This window comes from Bactrocera oleae, chromosome 5 (genome assembly GCF_042242935.1).
Source record: "Bactrocera oleae isolate idBacOlea1 chromosome 5, idBacOlea1, whole genome shotgun sequence".
Lineage (NCBI taxonomy): Eukaryota > Metazoa > Arthropoda > Insecta > Diptera > Tephritidae > Bactrocera > Bactrocera oleae.
In genome coordinates, this window is record NC_091539.1 from 61,442,229 (window position 1) to 61,462,706 (window position 20,478).

Genomic DNA, 20,478 nt, shown 5'->3' on the forward strand with positions numbered 1-20,478 from the left:
GCATGCATTTATTGCTATTATTTTGCTATGAAGACACTTGAACACCGTGGTTCATTAAATGATAAGAGATATATGTAGATATGTATGTATTTATTTATATAAAAAAATACGCAAAGTTGATTTTTTAAAATTTATAATTTCGCAGAAAGTAGCCCAAAAAGTGGTCTTACTCTTTGAGGCAATCACACTTTCACATTTTACCTTTTACTACATTACGACACTTTACTCAAGTCATAAGCGTCTCAAATTTATTGTATTTAGACTCAAAGCATGGTGGGCAACAGAGAATCACTCCAAGCAGGTTTGACTAGGACAATGAATTGACCAGATGTTTGGCGGTGAGTGGGTCAGGTGTGCGAGTGCCTGTGTGTGTGTGTAGCACATTAGAAAAAATGTACCAAATATATTTCGTAACCAAACTCGAAATGCGGATACATCGTAAGTCCTTCTTTGGCATGGCGTAACGCGCAGATATCGTCTGCTTTGAAAGCGTGCTGCTAATGTGTGGAGCAGTGGAAAAGGCTGACAGAGCAGAGAGCATGCGCAGCTTGTGATCATTAAAGCATCTTCGGACTATAAAGATCGCAGCAGTCGCCTGAAGGCTTTTCACAGTTAGGCTGCTTGAGTATTTCTAGGTTATATTCGTACATACTCAGAGTGCTTTAACTAGACATTTACTTAACGTATATGTACATAATAATATTTTTGCTAGTTAAATGAGCTAAATTATGACACAATTTTTGTTTATCTACTTAAGTTATACTTCTATTGAGGTAACCGAAAAGTTAGGCCCGTCTTCAACCGATGTAGCAGTATTTTCAGTGGAATTCTCATGCTAGAGATATGGTATATTCACAGCTTCGTGAATGCTGAACTCTTCGTTCATAATTTTATATATGATCGTGTAGCACAAGTTTTGCAGCAACCCAACATCCGCCGCATGACAGTCACGCACTAAATCCACTTGCTGAGCACACTTAAAACTAGACAACAATTTTGTTTGGCCACCTTCACTTAGGCTGTCATTATTTTTAGCTCAACTGGTAGTAGAAGCAGCCGACACTCTTCTGGCCCTTATGGCGTCTGACTTAATTACAACAAACATTTCATTCCTGACCTACAAAATGTTATTAGTACCGGTTGTGCGGCTCGATTGCGCCATCGATATTAATTAAGTAATCAAAAGTCTATAGATGCTAATTATGTTTAAATTATATAATATTAATATTTTTAATTTTATAATATATTTTCCTTCACGATCTGTTAACACTAACAATTTTTGGTTGTTGAAAATCGATTAATGGGAGAAGATGAGCAATTCGTATAGAAAATTAAAGCCTCGTATTGGTGCTAATTACTTCAAACACATACAAATAAAAGAAGTGAAATAAAGAGCCAAAACCGAAACATAACAATAAAAAAAGATGTGATTTTGCTTCCTAATTCATAAATTTAAGATATCGGCTAAATTATACACATTTTGTAAGGGGGGCTTGAGACTAAACTCTTATTGTGAAGCAAGTCTTACATACTTACATGCAAAGATAGACGCTGAGAGTCTCAATTACCCAGTGAAGCAATTGTTTGTTACTGAATCTAACTGTAAAAATTTCAAATTTTATTCTTTTAACTCACTACCTCACAATATACTAAGTTTTTGAAGTGTCTTAGTGTTGGAAAATAATTTTTTTTCAACAGTTATCGGAGTAGTTGCTATTGTTGCATTGACAAAAAATGGTCTTGAAATAGTTTGGAGGCAAACTGTCGAGTTAACAGTCCCAGGTCGGATTTAAATCGGGGATCATTCCATTTACAGGTTGGTTGTAAAGTTTCTGCGCTCGAAATGAAAGAATGCAGTTTTTGGTACGAAATATATTTTTTATTCAATATAATCTTCCCTAACTTCATTAGAATAGAATATGAATATGAGGTTTGCACTGCGACCCAGGGTCTATTGTGCCCTTTAACTTCAATACACCTATTTCAAAGATCCGCCAATAATTGTATGCCATCCCTATAATGACTTCCCAGTAGCTCTGCAAAGTATCCGTCTACGGCTGTAATACAATAGCTTCTTCATTCGAAAAACGCTTTCCACGAAGGGATTGTTCCAGGTTTCTGAAGGAGTAGTAGTCGCTGGGAGCGAAATCTGGTGAATGCTCAAGCAATTCGTACTTTAATTCGTTGATTTTGTCATTGCTAAAACACCTTTGTGAGCCGGTTCATTGTCTTGATGAAAAATGATTTTTTTGTGCTACAAACCATCTCTTTACTCACGAATTTTTTCATCCGGCTGACCCGAAAGGCTGCAATAATATTCAGAGTAGATTGCTTTATGCTTTCTGCAGATAATCAATCAACAAAATTCCTTTTGCATCCCAACAAGCTGATGACATAACTTTCTTTGCTGATCGTTATGACTTCACCTACTTTGGAGCTAAACAACCAGCTTCAGTCCACTGTAAACGTTCTTGTTTCAAATTTGGGATCATGGTGGTAGATCCAAGTCTCATCCATAGTTATAAAACGACGCAAGAAATCGGTTTTATTCTGCTTAAAACGCTCCAAATTATGCTGAGAAGTTCGTTTTTAATAAAGGCGGTGCGCAATCACAACAACATAGTCAGAAGTGCCATTCACAGCCTCAGGGCGGCTCTTCTACAAACAGAATTGACTTTAAGCGGAATTTTGAATTCAATCCAAATCTACTTCAGCTCACAAAATATTGAAATAATTTGGAAAATAATAACATGACAAAAATTCTCGTAAAGCTAATAAAAATTTGACACAGATTGAAAGAAAGCTGGCTTTTTTTCAGAAAAGCATTTTAGAAAAGTTTAACCTCAAAGTTTCTTCCCAATTTTTTTGCTTTCGTTATTTTTGATAGTATTTCAAAGACCTCGAGAATTACGAATTATTTAAAGAAATTAATTTGAATCTGCACCAAATAAGCTATTGGTGAGGGTTGATGCATTCCGAAAAGGGCTAATCCTCATAGCTTGACTAATTGTAATTTTGGAAAAGACGTGATAACACTGCTACCTTAAATTTGTATATGTTGGATAGCCATGTTGAATTTATGATGTGGGGAGAGTCTTCATACGTGGGCTACGTTTTAAGGCAGCGGATCTTTCGTGTTGCCAGAACTTATACATAGGTAACATACATATGTATTTATGTATCGACGAAGCGCTTAGGTTAGATTATATCGCGACTAATCCGCACGATGATGATCAAATGTTTTCTAGTTGATCTATAGAAACATGGGTCCTTTGTCTTGCCAAAATTTGTAGGTATCAACCAAGTTAACTTCATGTATCGAGGCAGCGCTTTAGGTCAGGCTTCGGGGCTGATTTGCTCGACAGAGTTATGGATCAAGAGATCTTCTTGTACTGACGAAGCGCTTTAGTTAGAATCAGATAGGTTTTGGGGCTGATCCGGACTACAGAGATCACGGGATCCCACTTAGATAAGGAGACCTTCTTGTTCCGACGAAGCCCTATGAGCCACTCATAGATTTTTTGCGAAGTCTAAAAACAATTTCAGTTAATTCGTCCGATTCACCGAAGGCTTGACAATCAAGACGTTTCAACTTCTGTCTAGCGAATGTCGCTTTCTATATAACTACAATAGTTCGGAATTATTTTAATTAGTAGCACATATAAGGAGTTGGCTCGTTGTTTTAAGAAAAGTGCAATGGAAAATTTGTACTCACGAGGTTACACATTTTGGAAATATGGAAATCTTGTATGTCCATTTCATGCACCATGCGCTGATGTATTGGTTGATGCTTAGTCTTTAGTTGTTTTGTGTCTTTGTTTTTGTTTTAAAAACGGGTATTTGTTAATCATACTATCAGGCATTCGGTGAGGCCAGACACCAAAAGTTTGTTGAGGGTGAACGCGAATCACGACTGAAATCGAAATTATGTACATATATACATACAGTACATATGTACAACGACGTACATAAATGCAAACAGTTTGTTTGAGTATGCTACAACGGTACTAAAATAATAACATCAAATGCAAGTTTGTTGTACTTTACAGCTAACGGTGATGACGCGTTGTAAAGTTGCCCACAAGCATCAGGGAAGTGTTGTAGTCGAATAAATGTACATATATATAAGTACGGCTCTATATATGTACATATATGATATAGTATGTATATTATTTATATATACTAATATATGTATGTATGTAGATGTATGACTTGGAGGCTGTCCACAAGTGCACACCGCTTAGCGCCTATAAACCACGGTAGCAAGAAGATGGTGTCAAGTGGCACCATGTAAGCACTAGTATGTATGCATGTGTGCGAGTGTTAGTGAACAAAAGACAAAGTGTATGTGTTGGTTAGTAAATATATTTTGTCGCCTAGCATTTTGTATATTAATAAATGTGATTTTTTTTGTTTTGTTGTTAATAAATTTTATGCCCTGAACAGGATGTATTAAGTTTGCCACGAAATTTGTAATACCCAGAGGGATACGTCGATGACTCTCCAAAATGTATACACTGCTCATTTATCGGAATCGTGGATATCGAACCACTATAGCATGTAGCTGTCATACAAACTGAACGATCAAAATCAAGATAAAGTTGCTATTATACCCCTTTATGATATAGGAGTTGTACCTGTGAAGGGTATTCAAGCTTCGGTGCAAACGAAGTTAACGTTTTTTCTAGTTTTTTTTTTATTGGCTTGCACATTGCATAATTTCGTTAATGACAGCGACAATAGCAAAAACAATTAAAGTGCTATTAATGAATGCAATGTTTAGATGCCAAATCGGATGGGAATTGTACGCAGAATCATTAAAATCTTAATGAAAGTGAAATTAAGAAGGCAAATGACGCTGAAATGCTTAAAATATAAATACAAACACACACACACATAGATACATATGTATTACTACTACCTACTATGTATGTATGTTTGTATCTCAAAAACATAAACAAATCTCATGCTTGAAAAGTGTGTTGTAGGCATGAAGCAACAACACTGCAACGCCCAACCTCAACAATATTAGCATTCGCTTGGCATCATCATAATTATTATCAATATCAGCTGCGCTTTACTGACCAACAGCCGCGGTAGCCGGTTTTTTGTGTTTACTCATCTAAAAATTCAGTTATTATAACTATTTACCAACTTCTTCTACTCGCTTAGCATGCAAATCAACGGAAGTTTGTGCCCTATTGCCGCCGTACTGCTGAGCGCATCTTTACAGCTGTTGTTGGCGCATGTCGCATGCTATGCGCTGCTGCGCTGCCAGCTTAACGTGGTTTTCGCATATAAAGGCGTTCGTTGCAACGGTTAAAGCATCAGTTGTTGTTTGACTCTGTCGACTTACATTTCTATTAAACATAGAGATAACAACATGAAGGTGTGTACCGTTAACAGGATTAATTGGATTAAAACATGCAGCAGTGTCACGTTGCATTCCTGCAAAACGGACTACATTGGAAACGGATAACTTAACAATAATTATCTCTATTTTTACTTAGGTATTTGTGTGTTTATTGGCGGTTTGTGCCATTGCGAATGCGGGCATTATTGGCGGTGGCGGCGGTGGTTGGTCCAGCGGCGGTGGCGGTGGTGGCGGCTGGTCTAGCGGCGGCGGCGGCGGCGGTGGTGGTAGCGTCAAGATTGTTAAGATCATCGATGCTGGTTCCGGCGGACATGGTGGCGGCGGCGGCGGTGGCGGTTGGTCCAGTGGTGGAGGCGGCGGTGGCGGCTGGTCCGGTGGTGGCGGCGGCGGCGGTGGTGATATCAAGATCATCAAAGTCATCTCACAAGGCGGTGGTGGTGGCGGCGGCGGCGGCGGTTGGTCTAGCGGTGGTGGTGGTGGCGGTTGGTCCAGCGGCGGCGGCGGTGGCGGCTGGTCTGGCGGTGGTGGTGGTGGAAGCGGTGGCTCTGTCAAGATCATTAAAGTCATCTCGCAAGGAGGTGGCGGCGGTGGCGGTGGCGGTTGGTCCAGCGGCGGCGGCGGCGGTGGTTGGTCTAGCGGTGGTGGCGGTTGGTAAATTGCCAATCAACACAATCGAAAAGCTAACCCCTTGTGATATGCGTTAAGCCAATAGTGTTCAAATTTATCGTCATCGTAAACTTTCCAACAAAATTTTGTAATTTTCGTTGCAATACATGCCCTGCCATAATCATACCTAATCATCCACCATTTGGCAGCAACCTAAACATCATCAAAATGCAACCATTTAGACCACTTCGGAAATCTTCATCGTTGATTTGTTGCCAGGAGTCACCATCAACTAGTATGTCTTTTTAAAATACTCATATGTGACTTGAGGAATCTACCGAGCTCTTACTACATATTTACATCTGTACACACAACTTTTGTACATAAATCCACTATCTTTTTTTAGCAAAAAAAAATAAAATAATACTTGATTGGTCGGCTAGATGAGTATTATTGCGCACCTTAAACTTTGAACTTCTACCTCTTTTCCAAATTTTGTATGCTAACTACTCAGATTATTTAGAAAATTAGCAACAATAACACTAAAAGCCGCTTAAATGAAAGATAGCTTCACTGCTTCCTCTATAGTTGCATCTACGTGTCCGCAACTAAACCGAATTTTTATTTGGCCAAGCACAGTCACCTCAAAAAAGATCAATCAGCCATAATAGGACATGTTGTAATATTGTTAGTACTTTCAAAAACCGTATTTTTGTCAAAAGGCGTAAATTTCTAACGAACTGAAACGGAAAATAAATAATTTGAGCAAAACATATGTTTGTTTACTGCGGTTGTTATCCTATTTATTGCCGTTATGAAATGTCGTTAGACCGCAAAAATTGGCTATGATGACATATCAACAAAACACAATTATGAATGAATTAGCAAGTGCCAGTAAAATTCATGTGTAATGAATATAATTAAAGCATTGTTTAGCGAAAATGCACCGGAAATAAAACCGAAATTACTTCCTCAAAAATTTAGTTGGTAGTTGGAAGTTTTTTACATCGAAAGGTTTGTTGCCAATAACGCTGCTATTCAATTTTTAATGAAATTTCTACAATATCTTCTGCGATTTTACACCACTCACGGGCACTTTCGGGGAAAGCATACGTTCATGGACAGATATTACGCATTTGCATTGAATATGATTTTGCATATACTTGGATTTATGAGATCTCTAGTTTATGGTATCGTTCGCATGACGTTTATAACAACAAAGCAACGAAAATGTATACATATGTATGTATGTATATACATTAGATTTACAAGCATTATAAAGATGCCTGGTAGTTGCTATTGTTTGCATTAGGAGTTAATTTCATCGTTGACTTTTCGTTTATGCCACTCAATTAATTTAAAGTTGCTTTGTGGGTGCGTTACACGCTTGAGAGAAAGTTATTATGGTCTTAATTGTGTTGATCCATAAAATATACTTTTTCGTTTGTTGCAAAATTTAAAAGTTTTGTGTATAATTTTAATAATTTTTCAACACATTCGCCTACAATATTTTTTCACATAAATTTACATGTACATACATACATATATATATATAACATATAATACATACTATTATATATAGCGTAAGTGATGTCTGTGCGTTAATTATTTTGCTTCAATTGCAACTTATGTTACCTTGACTTTATTTCATGGCTTTCAATTGCGTTATCTAAGTTGTTTGAAGTGTATTTACTTTTTATTTTTAAATTAAAATTCCACTACTTATAACACTAAATCATTTTAATTGCGTTATCTAAGTTGTTCAAAGTGTATTTACTTTTTATTTTTAAATTAAAGTTCCTATACTTATAACACTTAATCATTTTAAATTTTAGACACACAAATTTTCTTATAATAATATATGTTACATTGACACACATACTTATAACAAGGTGCTTACATTTTTATCTTGTTTGACGAAGGGAAATAAGAACGACTGATAGTTCCTATAAAAACTTATTTTACTATAAAATGTATAAAATATACTAATTCGCCTTTATACGAATCAATTTAAGTTTGCTTAATACTTAAAATATTAGGAACCGCTTTAATATCCGGCTAATTTAATGGGATGATTGTTTCCGGACATTACTATTTGAAGATTATCGTTATATAATACGTCATACAAACATATATTATTTGGAGGTATTCACAGTTATATGTATAATTTTAAATGTTCTTAAAGATTAAATGAAATTCACCACTAAATTAAAAAGAGCGTAAGCACTCCTCACAATAAAAATAAATGTCAATGAAGTAAAAAGTTACAAACAACTATTCTTATATGATGTACATATAATTGTTTAATAATAGAATTACCATATAAAGTCTCATGCTGGCTTCATGTGATTATTTTCAGATATAAAAAGAGTTGTCACTTTCAAGACGCCAGTGTAGAGACAATTGGTTACTAAAAAATACCATTATTTGACAAAATTTGAAAACCTATACCTTAAATCATTATACATTTTTCTACCAGATTTGTATTATCAAAAGAATAAAAGTACACATTATTCTATTATAAAAATTAATATTGCTATCTGTTTATTTAAACCTTTTTGTCCAACACTAATGTTTTAACCTGAGCAACCCTGTAGTTATGAAAAATGGCGGTCTGCTCTACGATTTCACCACACCTTATAACACCAGCGTACTCGCTCTGTCATTGGGCAGAAACAAGGTTGTTAAAAGGCAATAGCATGATCTTCTGCGAACGAGGTGCAAAGCATATCAAAGAATAACACATACAAGAGCAATGACAAAAAATCAAGTGTCATATCAATAGGAAAAGCAAGCAGCGTATAAAAAGAAAATTTCAGCTCCAATTGTAATAAAAATTTCTTGCCCAACAATTAATTAAAAGTATTATAATTGAAAGAAATTTATAAGTGTGAATTAGAGCTACATATTTAACTAAAAAAAGCCCATATTATATGTAAGCGCTTCTCATGAATATAACTCGAGGGTAAGCACGTTCCAGCAGAGCCGTATTGAAAAAGTTTCGCTTTTTGCCGACGACGAAGTTCGAGTCGTCGACGTCCCTCCCAGAAAAAAAAAATAATATCAGTAAAAGGAGGAACACTCCGAAAGCCAAAGGGTTGGTTTTCAATTGAAAATGCCAAGATAACTTGGTTAAAATTTTGTTTGAAACTAACCAAAATAGCGGCATATCGTTAAACAACGGAGTATTGGGGAATCTAAAAAAAAATTGTAGACGTTTGTTGCAGCGGCACAACGAAGACGAAGAGGAAAAAACTTGGGCGAAAACTTTGCATTGATGGTAATGCATGCTAGAAAACCGCAACGTGTGAACGATGGGTAAATTTATTATTTTACATTTATTGCATGCATTTTGCAGATAGCTTAGTAACTAAAATCAGAAATTTAATAATTTTGAACCACTAGTCAAATTAATAAGTACGATAGTTCGATAATACACAACAATCTTTTAAAATGATTTGCTATCAGTGAGAAATTTTTTGCTGGCATTTTTCCGTTGTCCGTCATTCTACGGCCATTCGTATGGCTTTGATTTCATTGTGTGCTTTGAAGTTAATTTTTCCTTCCACCTTGTTTGATTATCTGCTATTTGTCTGGTTCACCAATTCCGAATTGTCTTGTGTTCGTACTTTCGTTCTTTTCCAATTTCTTTGATGGAATATTATAAGGAGAAGAGGAAAAAAAATGTCTGAATATTAAAATCGACTAAGAACTATTTGAAGATTTCACAAATTTCTGCATCGGAAAATTACAGAAAAATTGTTGTAAAGTTTTTGAAAAGATTTTCATGTATTTTAATTTGAATTTGAGTGAAAACTTGCTGTATGAAATAAGGAATCAATTATTAACATCTGACTCTGGGAATTTCTAATTGTACATAGTTGAGTAGATATATCTATATGTATCTGTTCTGCCTTTGCTGCTGCTACTTCTAGTGCTGCTGCACCTCTCCAATATAAACGCCGTCGTCTTTACCAGTGCTAAGCATTAGCCTTTGCTACATATTCCCTCATATGCGGTAATTATTTTCAACGATTTTCATTTCCTCCTGTATTTTTCTTACAAAAGAATAGTGTGGAATAGTTGTACATATATTCTACACGTTAATTAACTTTTATGGATTACAAGATTTATTCAAAAAGGCAACAATATCGGTATTTTGTGCCGTCATTGAATTAATAATATTTAAGTTCAACAACAACAAGATGTTTTTGTAAAATCCATAAATTGGCTGCAATGAAAATCTGACAGAAGCTAGTTGTGCACCTTGCAACAGCAAATGCCTTTGAATGCAAATATTTGCAATTTAAGCACCGTTGAATTAAACAAAATATAGAATATATCTGTTTGTTAGATTTTCCACGCATTAAACCAACAAAGTTTTAATAAATACTCTTCACAAATAAAAGAGTTTCTGTAACAGAACATGTTCTTAATTCGTACGTTTGTATGGCCGATTTCGTGATAATATATTGTTAAATAAAAAGTTTTGCATGCAAGACATGATTTTGATCGTACAGTTTTATAGTAGCTATATGCTGTAGGAGTCCAATATCGTGGTCGTGGCAAACGTAATATACCGTGTTCAGCGTATAAAAATGTGTATTCTGCGACAGCAGGTGTAGCCGGAACTAATACAATTCTACTCCTCGTCAAGGGCTTTCACTTTAGCAGGCTGTTCCAAAACTGAGAAGGCCTAGACTACCTAACTAAATACTTATAATTAATTAACTGACATGCTTAATTGAAATTAATTTTTCTTTATATTCTTGCAGCTACTTTGAGAAGCATCAGTCGCATTCGTATCAGGTGAGTGTTAAAAAAAATTGTAAATACTTGTAGAGTATTTATGGCAAACATACTGCATATATTCATCTTTATGTTGCCCCGACTATATTCATGGATGTGATTATATCATATGATTTATATTCTAGAAATTGAAGTGACTAGTATATTACAAAAAATATTGTTTTTATGCGGTTTTGCAAATTTCTTTGTTCTGTGCTTGTGTCGTAGAGCTACACATAAATTTAGTAAATATTTTTTTGATTTTTACAAAATTAACTTTTAGTTAAATGGTGTTTATTTGTAACTAATTGAAGCCGGATATATGCTTTTTCAAATTATCAGTGCCATATAGTTAATCTATTTCAGTTTATAACTTATTTGTGTCAAAATTTAAATGCTAGAACATACCGACTTGTGTTTCCTGCTTTCATTTTTAATAATAACTAATATTTGTGCATTATAATAACTATACCATGCCATATAAAACCTTTTGTGTTTCGTTGATCATTGTATGTGCGCATATTTTCAACAATTTTTTTTTTTAATAATTTCTTCTCTAACTGCAAACATATACAAACTGCATCGGTCTTCTCGTTAACTGTTGTGTACATCATTACCAAGCAGCAAATCATCTCAACATACAATATGAAAGTTCTCCTTCGTCACTAACAAAAAAAAAAAAACACTAAGCACATATAATTAATAATCAAATATAAAAAGTAAAAATACAAATAATATTATTAAAAAAATACAACTAGTTGTATTTTCGCGTCTAAAGCGCCAAAAATGTCTAGAAAAAGAAATGCAACCAATTGTAAGTCTGTATCATCTACGAATCCTACAACATAACAAACCAACAAATAACCTCTCTCACAATTGTGTGTTCCATCAACTCAAGGCAACTCATTTCGCTTCGCGTTAGTCAAGTAATAAAACACAAAAAATTGAAAAGTAACAAAGGAAAAAAATACACCATTATTTAAATATATGTAAATCGTTAACATCATTTTAAAGTGCAAAGTTGAAAATTGTTTTTAGACAGAAAAAAATGGAAACTTCGACGCATCTTAATTGTTGCATCATCGCTTAGAAAATTATAATATTAAAATAATAAAAAGAAACGTTTTAAGTGTATATAAATCACTATCATCTTAGTGTCAGCTCTGCGAGACGCTTCCAACGATTCCTGAAGCGTTCTGTTAGTACTCACTCGTGAGATTCCACAGTTTATGACTACCACAAATAGTATCACAATAGATTTACCATTGGCACCCGGCTGTAACATAAATGCTGCTGTCGGTCTGTGTCGCGTAGATGATGTAAGTAGAAGTGCGCCAGTCGTGGGCGTACGCTGCGCATGCGCTTATCCACTTGAAAAACGTATGCACAGTAGCGTCACATGGCACCAACAATTACTGTAGATAACTTAAATACACTCGTTTCACACAAAAACCAAAAAAAAAAAAATGTATATCATTGAAAGCGAAATTTGTGTACACACTTGGCGACACGACACGGACCGACAGGTCAGATGATGCAGAGTATTTCGAAAAAGTACAAATACTAAAAATATTGTGAATGTTATTATATTACAAAAAAAAAAAAATACAAAAAACAGTCCTGTCGCTAAGTGTGCTCTGTGGCTTGATGCCGTTATATCAATCCATCAGATGTTAAATGGAATTTCAAAATTTTAAATTGTATTTTTTTTTAACACAACTTAGTTTCTTTTTATTTTCTTATACATTTTATATGCATTGGCATTTCTGCAAATGTGGCAACTAATTTTCTTGATGTTGTGTGTGTATTTCTTTTCCCATGAATACATAGTAGATCAGCACCTCATTTAGTTTTTAAAAAAGTTTGTACATTTGTTATTTAATGATTACAAATATTTTGCTCTTCCTTTACAGAATTCCAAGTACAGTTCAAAGCGCGATTATGAACGCGATCGCTCATCAAACTATCGCGATCGCGATCTGTCGCCAACTGGCGGTGGTCCATTGAATAATGGTAAGCGACATTAAAAATTCTTCTTTTAAAATAGAAAATTGCTTGAAAATAACAATTTATACGTTTCGTTTTTAGTTTCGCAAAGATTATCGCAAACTGCTATGAATAATGGTAACAGCGCATCGTATCGCTCGCAATCACCTGAAGTAGATTCGCCATCGTCAAGAGGGCACGGTTCGCACGATATACGCGATCGTGATCATCGTGGTAGCGATCGTTTCAGTTACATGCAAAAAATGAGGGATCGTGATCGCGATGTCTATAAAAAGGATAAATATTCTACTGGTGAGTTAAATGTCAAGTTTACGAGAGTTACGTACAAATTAGTTAGGTTATTTAAAGTGGTGTAGAAAGGTGTACTTCCTTACTCTATGAAACAGATTTTTGAATGTATGAAAAATTAAAGTAATGAAATTGTAAATTTTTGCTAGTAAGAATTTTTATACTTTAATAAAATGCGCCTTTGTAATAATTTAAAAAAAAGTGTAACCTATCTGTCTAGAAAGTGTTATATAATAAAATCTTCATACATTTTTGTATTTTACAGATAAGCGCGATAGACGTGGCGGTGGCAGTGGTGGTGGTAACGATCGTGATTCAGAATCGCATCGCACCAATCATGATAGGTTGGATCGCCGCGGCGGCGGCAGCGGTAGTGGAAGTGGAGCAAAGCTTTGTTCTTCCAGTAGCGGCGACAAGCGTTCCGGCTCGACAGATCGTGACCGAGAACGCGATCGTGATCGTGGCGATTTGAGAGATAGTAAACGTGAGCGTGGCTCTGAACGAGATCGCGATAGAGAACGTGATCGAGATAGAGATCGTGATAGAGATCGCAGTGATCGTGGTGGAGGCGGCGGCGATCGTGAACGCGATCGAGGAGGTGGTGGAGGCAGTGGTGGTGGCGAACGTAGTGATCGGGGCGAACGTGTAGCACGATGTGGCGATTGGAGTGAACATGTCAGTTCATCTGGTGAGTTTTAATTGTGTTTTGAATGTTTATTGAACTAAAAATTAATTAATTATTTATTTGCATTTCAGGAAAAATGTATTATTACAACTGCAAAACTGAAATCTCACAATGGGAGAAACCAAAGGAATGGATTGAACGAGAACGGTATGTGCTTTGTGTCTTCAATTCAAAAAAAAGTAATTAATTTAGTTTTCTAAATTACTAAATTTACAGAACTCTAGCACGTGATCAACATAGGGAAAAAGATTATCGGGACAAAGACCGCGATAGAGATCGTGAAGATCGTTTTTGCAGATCAGGTGAGCGTAATTCTACATTATTCTACAGTCGTGACTCGAAAAAGAGGATAAAAATATATAATTAATTTTGATTTCTACAGCTTACGCGAAACATTCCAGTTCTCGAGGCAACTCACGGCTGAGGTGGAATTATGAAAACGATGGCGGACCGCCAAGTCATCGAAGGCGTTTGGATGGTGATTATCCCCCTCTTCTGTTTAATCTTCACAATATTTTATTTTTAACTTTACTTTATTTCCACCGTAAGGTCGCATCGCTGAAAATCCCGATATGGACATAAGTCCCGGTGACTCTACGCCAACATCGGAGGCTAGCTATCCGCTGTCCGGCGCGCCCACAGTTCATGGTCTGGTGAATGTGCAGCACAATGACCTATCAATTCCAACATCAACCGTTGGCCTGCCGAATGCATTACCGCGTTTAGCATCGCATCCTAACGCCAACACTGTTATGTCATCCTCCTCCTCCGCGTCGGCTTCTGCTGCAGCGGCTAATGCCGCAGCCGCTTCAATGCATTTTTCCGCGTCATCTGCGTCAGCGCATGGTTCGGGCGTTGTTGTAGGTGGCGCAACGATGTTGCCCGCCACTGGACTCGCCTCTGTGTCATCGAGTACAGGTGTGCCAGTGATGGTTGCTGGTGTGCTGCAGACACAAAATAATAGTAATCATCGAAAAATGGATCCAGTGACAATGCTGCAACAGCAAGCGCATTTAGCGTCAACAACGTCGCCAAATGTGAGTTGAAGTTTGCATATACATACACATATTTTATTTTACCTTAAGCAGGGCATATTACGATATTTGTAACACCCAAAAGGAAATATCGGAGATCCTATAAGGTGTATTATGTAAATGAATAGGATTACGACCTGAGTCTATTTAGCCATGTCCGTCTAATTGTATATATGCAAACAGGTCTCTCAATTATTGAGATATCGATTTGAAATTTCGCACACACGTTCTTTTTTCACCAAAAAACTGCTAATTTGTCGAAACCACCGATATCGGACAACTATAGCATACAGCTGTCATACAAACTGACTGATGAAACTCAGGTCTTTGTATGGAAAACTTTTTTATTTGACAAGCCATCGTCACGTAATTTGGCATATAGTATTATTCAAGTCATCACTACAATCTCCGATGAATCTGCACAGATCGGACAACTATAGCATATAACTGCCATTAAACTGACCTATAAAATTCAAGTTCCTATATGGAAAACTTTTTTATTTGATAAGGTATCGTAACAATTTCATGTTCAGATCGAATCACTATTGCAGATAGCTGCCATTTAAACTGACTGATCAAAGTCAATCTTTTTTATAGCCTTTGAAGACCTGTGAAGAGTACTATGGCTTCGGTGAAACCGAAGTTAACGTTTTGTCTTATTGATTGATTAAAATGTATTATTTATTTGTAATATAAATGGCTATTAATCGGACAGGTGGATCACCATTTGAATTCGAATGCACCGGGACCGCCGAAATTGGGTACAAAGGAGCAACAGGAAATGATGATGAGTTCGCAACAGAAAGCGTTATTAATGCGACAGCAGCAGCAACAAGCGGCGTTACATCATCATCACCAACTTTCACAACATGGTGGCAACGAGACGGTACATATGATGTCCAATACCGGCACTTCCATTGATGGTACCAATCATGCGGCCTCATCAGCGGTGATAGTTCTAAGGTAAATAGTGCGCCTAATTAAAAAAATTTAAAAATTCATTATTTTTTATTTTTATTTATTTATTTTTTTTTTATTTATTTTTTTTTATTTATTTATTTTTTTTTTTATTATTTTGCAGAGATAATTCGGTGAACTCGCCACACTACAATTTAGCCCATACACATGGCATGTCGCCGATGGGCTACAATACAAAGAGTCCTATCACGGGTGTTGGCGGCAGCGGTGGTGTTGTTCCTGTTACCGGTCACAGCAACAATGTGGGCGGTGGTGGCGTTAATATGAGCTCCGGCATAAATGCTGGCTCATATGCCGCCTGTAACACACCGTACGGTTTAAAGACTGTCGAGGGTAGCAGTGGCGGTGTCATGAATTCAATTGGCAACAGCAACAATAGCATTCACTGTCCCTCATCTAGTTTAGCGAATGTCAGCGGAAACGCTGGCGGTAGTGGAGTTATTGGTATTCTGCCTGGCGAAGGACCACCGACGCCAACGCAAGAAATGGACCTTAATGTAGCGGCAATGGAACAGCAACAGCGTAAACGTATGTACTTACATAAATAAAACATTTATTAAATTCAATAATTATGATAGACAAACTCTAACATAACCTTAAAATTTATACACACACACACATAGTGGAAAACACTTCATCCGCCTCGCTGAGCACACTGCAAAGTTGTGTAGCGTCGTCTGTACAAGCCGGCCGTTCACAGGGTCCAGAGATTTCACCGAAATTAGCAAAGTATTTTCGAGCTGATTTAATAACACATGTCACCAATTGGCAAGCTGATATTTTGGAGAAACAGGTAATGCAAGAGGTGCAGTAGTTTTACAAATTACACACAATTTACATTGCATTCACGCAAAAAATTTTGCAATCTACTGTTTTATAGGCGCAAAAGTGTTCCGAAGAAACGCATTTGTATGGGGATTTACAGTGTACGAAAGTGTCGGCAGAGTTAAAATGTGCTAGAAGCTTAGTTAGAATAACTGAAATCACGGCAACTCTACAAGAACAAAAGTAAGTTGGAACTATTCCCTTGTTTAACTATTATTTATTTCTATGTAGTGCATTGTTTTATAAAATTGGGCACGACGGCGTAACATCTCTGTGTTGTTGTGGTTGATGTGAACAGGCTTAGAGGCAAATATCTTACCGCAAGAAAGCCGTTATACTGGATATACATAATTATTGTTTGCTGAAACAAACTGCGTGGCATTTTGCTTATGTCCGCTATTGTCAGAACAATATATAACGGATTGGCATTTTAGAAACAATACCAATTATAGGGATTAATATGGCAGGCAGGCAGGCAAGAACTATTGAATCTTGAAAAAGTGGATTCAGTGACAGTTTGCGAAAGCGAGCAGCAGTCTTGCTCTCTGCTCACTACTATTTTCAACTGTGAGTAGTACCCGTGTTGACTTTTAAATATCCCCAAAGATTATTTCGTATATAATTAAGGTTTCTGCATATTTCGCTATGGTGAAGTCTGTGAAATAAGTCCACTGTACAGCCACAAGGGGCTAGCTGTTGTAGAAGACGTACCTGTGCTGCCACAGTTTAAATCATAATAAGCAGAAACATTTATATAAAGATGGTATGCAGAGGATGGGTTAAACTGCTAACGGAGAAATGCTATTAAACTAAGATTATTTGAAAAAAGTTGCGCTCGAGTTGCTTGATATAATGTCTTTGTTTGTTACTCTATATTTTCTTTGCTATCATACATTTAAAATTCTGTCGACGTATGTTTATTAGGGTGTCCGTATTTCCCAAGTTGATGTTTTTTTTTGCAAACGCCACCTTAAGTTTCAGTTTTTGCGCATATAGAGGGTCTCATGCAAGCCAGTTCATTATTTTCAATTTAAACCGTGCCAAACTCATTTTATATGCATATATTATATGCAATAAAGTTTTATCTCCAAAGCAAATAAATCCACAACTTTGAAAAAGTGATATTCTAATACAAAAGTTTCCATTTTACAAAAAAGGTCCTTTAAAAGTTAGACGCAGTTAAAGTTATACATCAAATGTACTGTATACATACCGTACACCATGTCGTATGAGCAACACATAATGTATGGTATCACTTGCATATGAATGCTTAGTATATTTTATGTATAGCTATGACTGCATATAATTTTTAAAAGCATGTTTTTATGGAAAAAATTAATAAAATATTTTTTGTGGAGCAGAAAATTTTGTGCTAGAACATACCATAAAATTCCATGTTACATATGTGTATAGCACAAATGGGGGGAAAAAGATTTAGGCACGATTTAAATTGAAAATAAAGAGCTTGTTTATTACAGTGGAGTCTCTTTATTAGAGCAAAAACTGAAGATAAGGAATAAAGGACACCCTAATGTATATATGAAAGACTCTATATGGCTATAAGAATAGCTAGCTTAGAAGAGACTGTATAACATTTAGAGTAATATTTGATATTTGATTTGATACTACTATACTATACTGAGCTGAACTATTTTACCAATTTTCGCTTTTATTTTTATTCTATTAATTATGTATATATATCTTCTATTACAGAATTATGTATCTTCGCCAACAAATTCGTCGAATAGAAGAATCAAAATCACAAAATTCATTTATGTCTGATGATCTTTAGCCAATATCAAATTTGTATTAAAAGAGGAATTATTACTAAAAATTCATACATAACCACATTCATAAGCGAAAATTCTCACCAAAAATCGCCTACACACCCCAATCAAAGTATACAAATAAAAAAAGAAAAACACATAACAATAGCAATTGGCAACACTACACTAATATTTACAACAACTAGTAGTGGAACGATAGTGAGTGTAGACGGCAGGCAAAATAACCAGCGTTCAAAGTAGCAGCAGCAGCAGTAACAGCTGACAAAGTGAGAATCAAGCGTGCGGTTAACAAAATTGGAAACAGCTTAGTATAAATAAAAAGGAATACAATTAAAATACTTTAAAGTAAAGGCAACAACAAACAAGGATGCAAACAAGATAAAATGAAAATCATAAAAACACATAAATAAAGCAAGTAATACAACAGGAAAAACTCTACACAAAAAGTAATGAATAATTATAGTAATATTATGACTAGTAATTATAACTATAAATTTAATGATAAATAAAAAAAAAATAGATATAACAAAATGAGTGTGCAAGCCCATTTAAATCAAACCTACCACACAGTTCGCTAAGGATATAGGAGTCAAAGATCGAATTATATTTCTCCATGCTAATTAAGCATTCGAAGCCCATATAGCTTTCAGCTGAACGTCACGGCGTTGGCTTTGTATGAATTTCATTGCGTAAGGAATTTCATAATAAGTGCCACACGCATAGGGACATATTTGAGCAACAGTGGTGACTCAAGTGACCACCAAAATATGCGTTGGTTAGTGGCGTAAATTTGAAATCTAAGCAGGTCTTTGCTTGTATATCAACAAAAAATCATTATAACATCAAGAAATGCCTTTTATACTTCATTAGCATACAATTGTTTTTTGTTTGCAGTTTACAGCTAAGCAGTTTTGCTACCTTCTAATTTATTATAAATAATAATTTCAAGTTAAATACTAGTTTAATATAATATACATATATTCTGTTATAATGAATTTTTTTTTTTGCAAACATATGCAATATACTTTACACACATACACATAATACTACATACAATAATATACAAACAGTTAACGTTGCAGGAGTAGAAGAAATCCCCGAAGCAAATATTACTTTTTTAATTTACGATAATATTTTAGTTCTTTTTACTTTATTAACATTTAATGAATATTATAGATTTTACGTGATTGTGTAGATATATGTAAGCATATGCTATATTCAATATACTTATATAAATTGATAAAATTATATATATATATAACAAAAAGAAAAAGAAACTGCAAAAAATAATCAAAATTAAATGTATTTTAATTTATTTGCGTTTTATTTGATTAATTTAAAGTTATTATTATTTTTTTAAGCAGTGCCACTTATTATTTGTACAGTGCATATAATGGCGAACATACTTTTTTAAAGCAACAACAAAATGTAAACCTGCTAAGGCATTCAAATAAAGAACTGTCTTTATTAAATAATGGAAAATCTATTAATTATATAATTCAGAAGCGTCCTGTACGCAACCTTTTTATTATTGAAGGTTTCCGGTTTAAGTTTGTAAATTGCTGATGCTGGTGCAATTCAGTATAAAGTGAGTAGTGTTGTTTTTGTAGTGGCAGTAGATAAAATACACAAATGCTGACGATTTCAGCGTCCTTGGCCGCATAAAAACTCACTTGAGGGTACATATACCTGACTGGTGGCATATAAACATAAATATATATTTATACATATTCATGAAGAATTTATCAGCTCAGTTTATCAGCAGTATCTTATCTAACAATGATCGGCAAATAATGCTGATAACGCAGCATAAAATTATACACGTACACTACATAGAAGCACAGCACCTTACTTGACAAGGTAATGATTACTAATTATTAATATCAACAAAGCATCCAACAGAAGGGTGCATGCACGTTTGTAGCAACCAAAAGTAAGTAAACTAAGTCTTTATATAACCAGAAGTCACATTCTTCTTTAATTGCAGTTGTAACAATAATACCAAAATTCAATTGTTTTATTTTAAATTCTCCGAACTACCCAACCATTATGTATTTATTTTCCTTACTGATAAAGCAGTTTTGTCAACAATTTGGTTTGTGTCTT

General features: G+C 35.3%; 2 protein-coding genes across 6 annotated transcripts; both read left to right on the top strand.

Moving 5' to 3' along the window:
- Window positions 1-5,126: 5,126 nt before the first annotated feature.
- LOC118680825 (loricrin-like) lies at window positions 5,127-6,404 on the top strand. Its single transcript, XM_036362331.2, has 2 exons — window positions 5,127-5,389; window positions 5,511-6,404. The coding sequence occupies exons 1-2, from the start codon at window positions 5,384-5,386 to the stop codon at window positions 6,027-6,029; spliced, it is 525 nt and encodes a 174-aa protein (XP_036218224.1). The 5' UTR covers window positions 5,127-5,383; the 3' UTR covers window positions 6,030-6,404.
- A 2,342-nt stretch (window positions 6,405-8,746) lies between these two features.
- wcy (WW domain-containing adapter protein with coiled-coil wacky) lies at window positions 8,747-19,683 on the top strand. Of its 5 annotated transcripts, none has more exons than XM_036362327.2 (14): window positions 8,747-9,298; window positions 10,756-10,789; window positions 12,682-12,781; window positions 12,857-13,066; window positions 13,329-13,751; window positions 13,820-13,895; window positions 13,965-14,050; window positions 14,131-14,226; window positions 14,298-14,785; window positions 15,498-15,745; window positions 15,864-16,288; window positions 16,384-16,565; window positions 16,641-16,768; window positions 18,299-19,683. In XM_036362327.2, exons 1-14 carry the CDS (start codon window positions 9,258-9,260, stop codon window positions 18,375-18,377), a joined length of 2,616 nt encoding a protein of 871 aa, XP_036218220.1. In that variant the 5' UTR covers window positions 8,747-9,257; the 3' UTR covers window positions 18,378-19,683. The 5 variants fall into 5 exon arrangements, with proteins under 5 accessions (XP_036218220.1, XP_036218221.1, XP_036218222.1 ...); XM_036362328.2 differs by having other exon boundaries at window positions 8,748-9,298; window positions 16,384-16,553; XM_036362329.2 differs by lacking the exon at window positions 8,747-9,298 and adding an exon at window positions 9,450-9,998.
- The last annotated feature ends 795 nt before the right edge of the window (window positions 19,684-20,478 follow it).

Excerpts from the sequence above, each read along its gene's own strand:
- wcy (XM_070110445.1), top strand. The coding sequence starts at position 11,998 with ATGACTACCACAAATAGTATCACAATAGATTTACCATTGGCACCCGGC. Across the intron at positions 13,067-13,328 it reads AAAGGATAAATATTCTACTG|ATAAGCGCGATAGACGTGGC; the intron begins GTGAGTTAAATG and ends TGTATTTTACAG. Across the intron at positions 14,227-14,297 it reads TCATCGAAGGCGTTTGGATG|GTCGCATCGCTGAAAATCCC; the intron begins GTGATTATCCCC and ends TTCCACCGTAAG.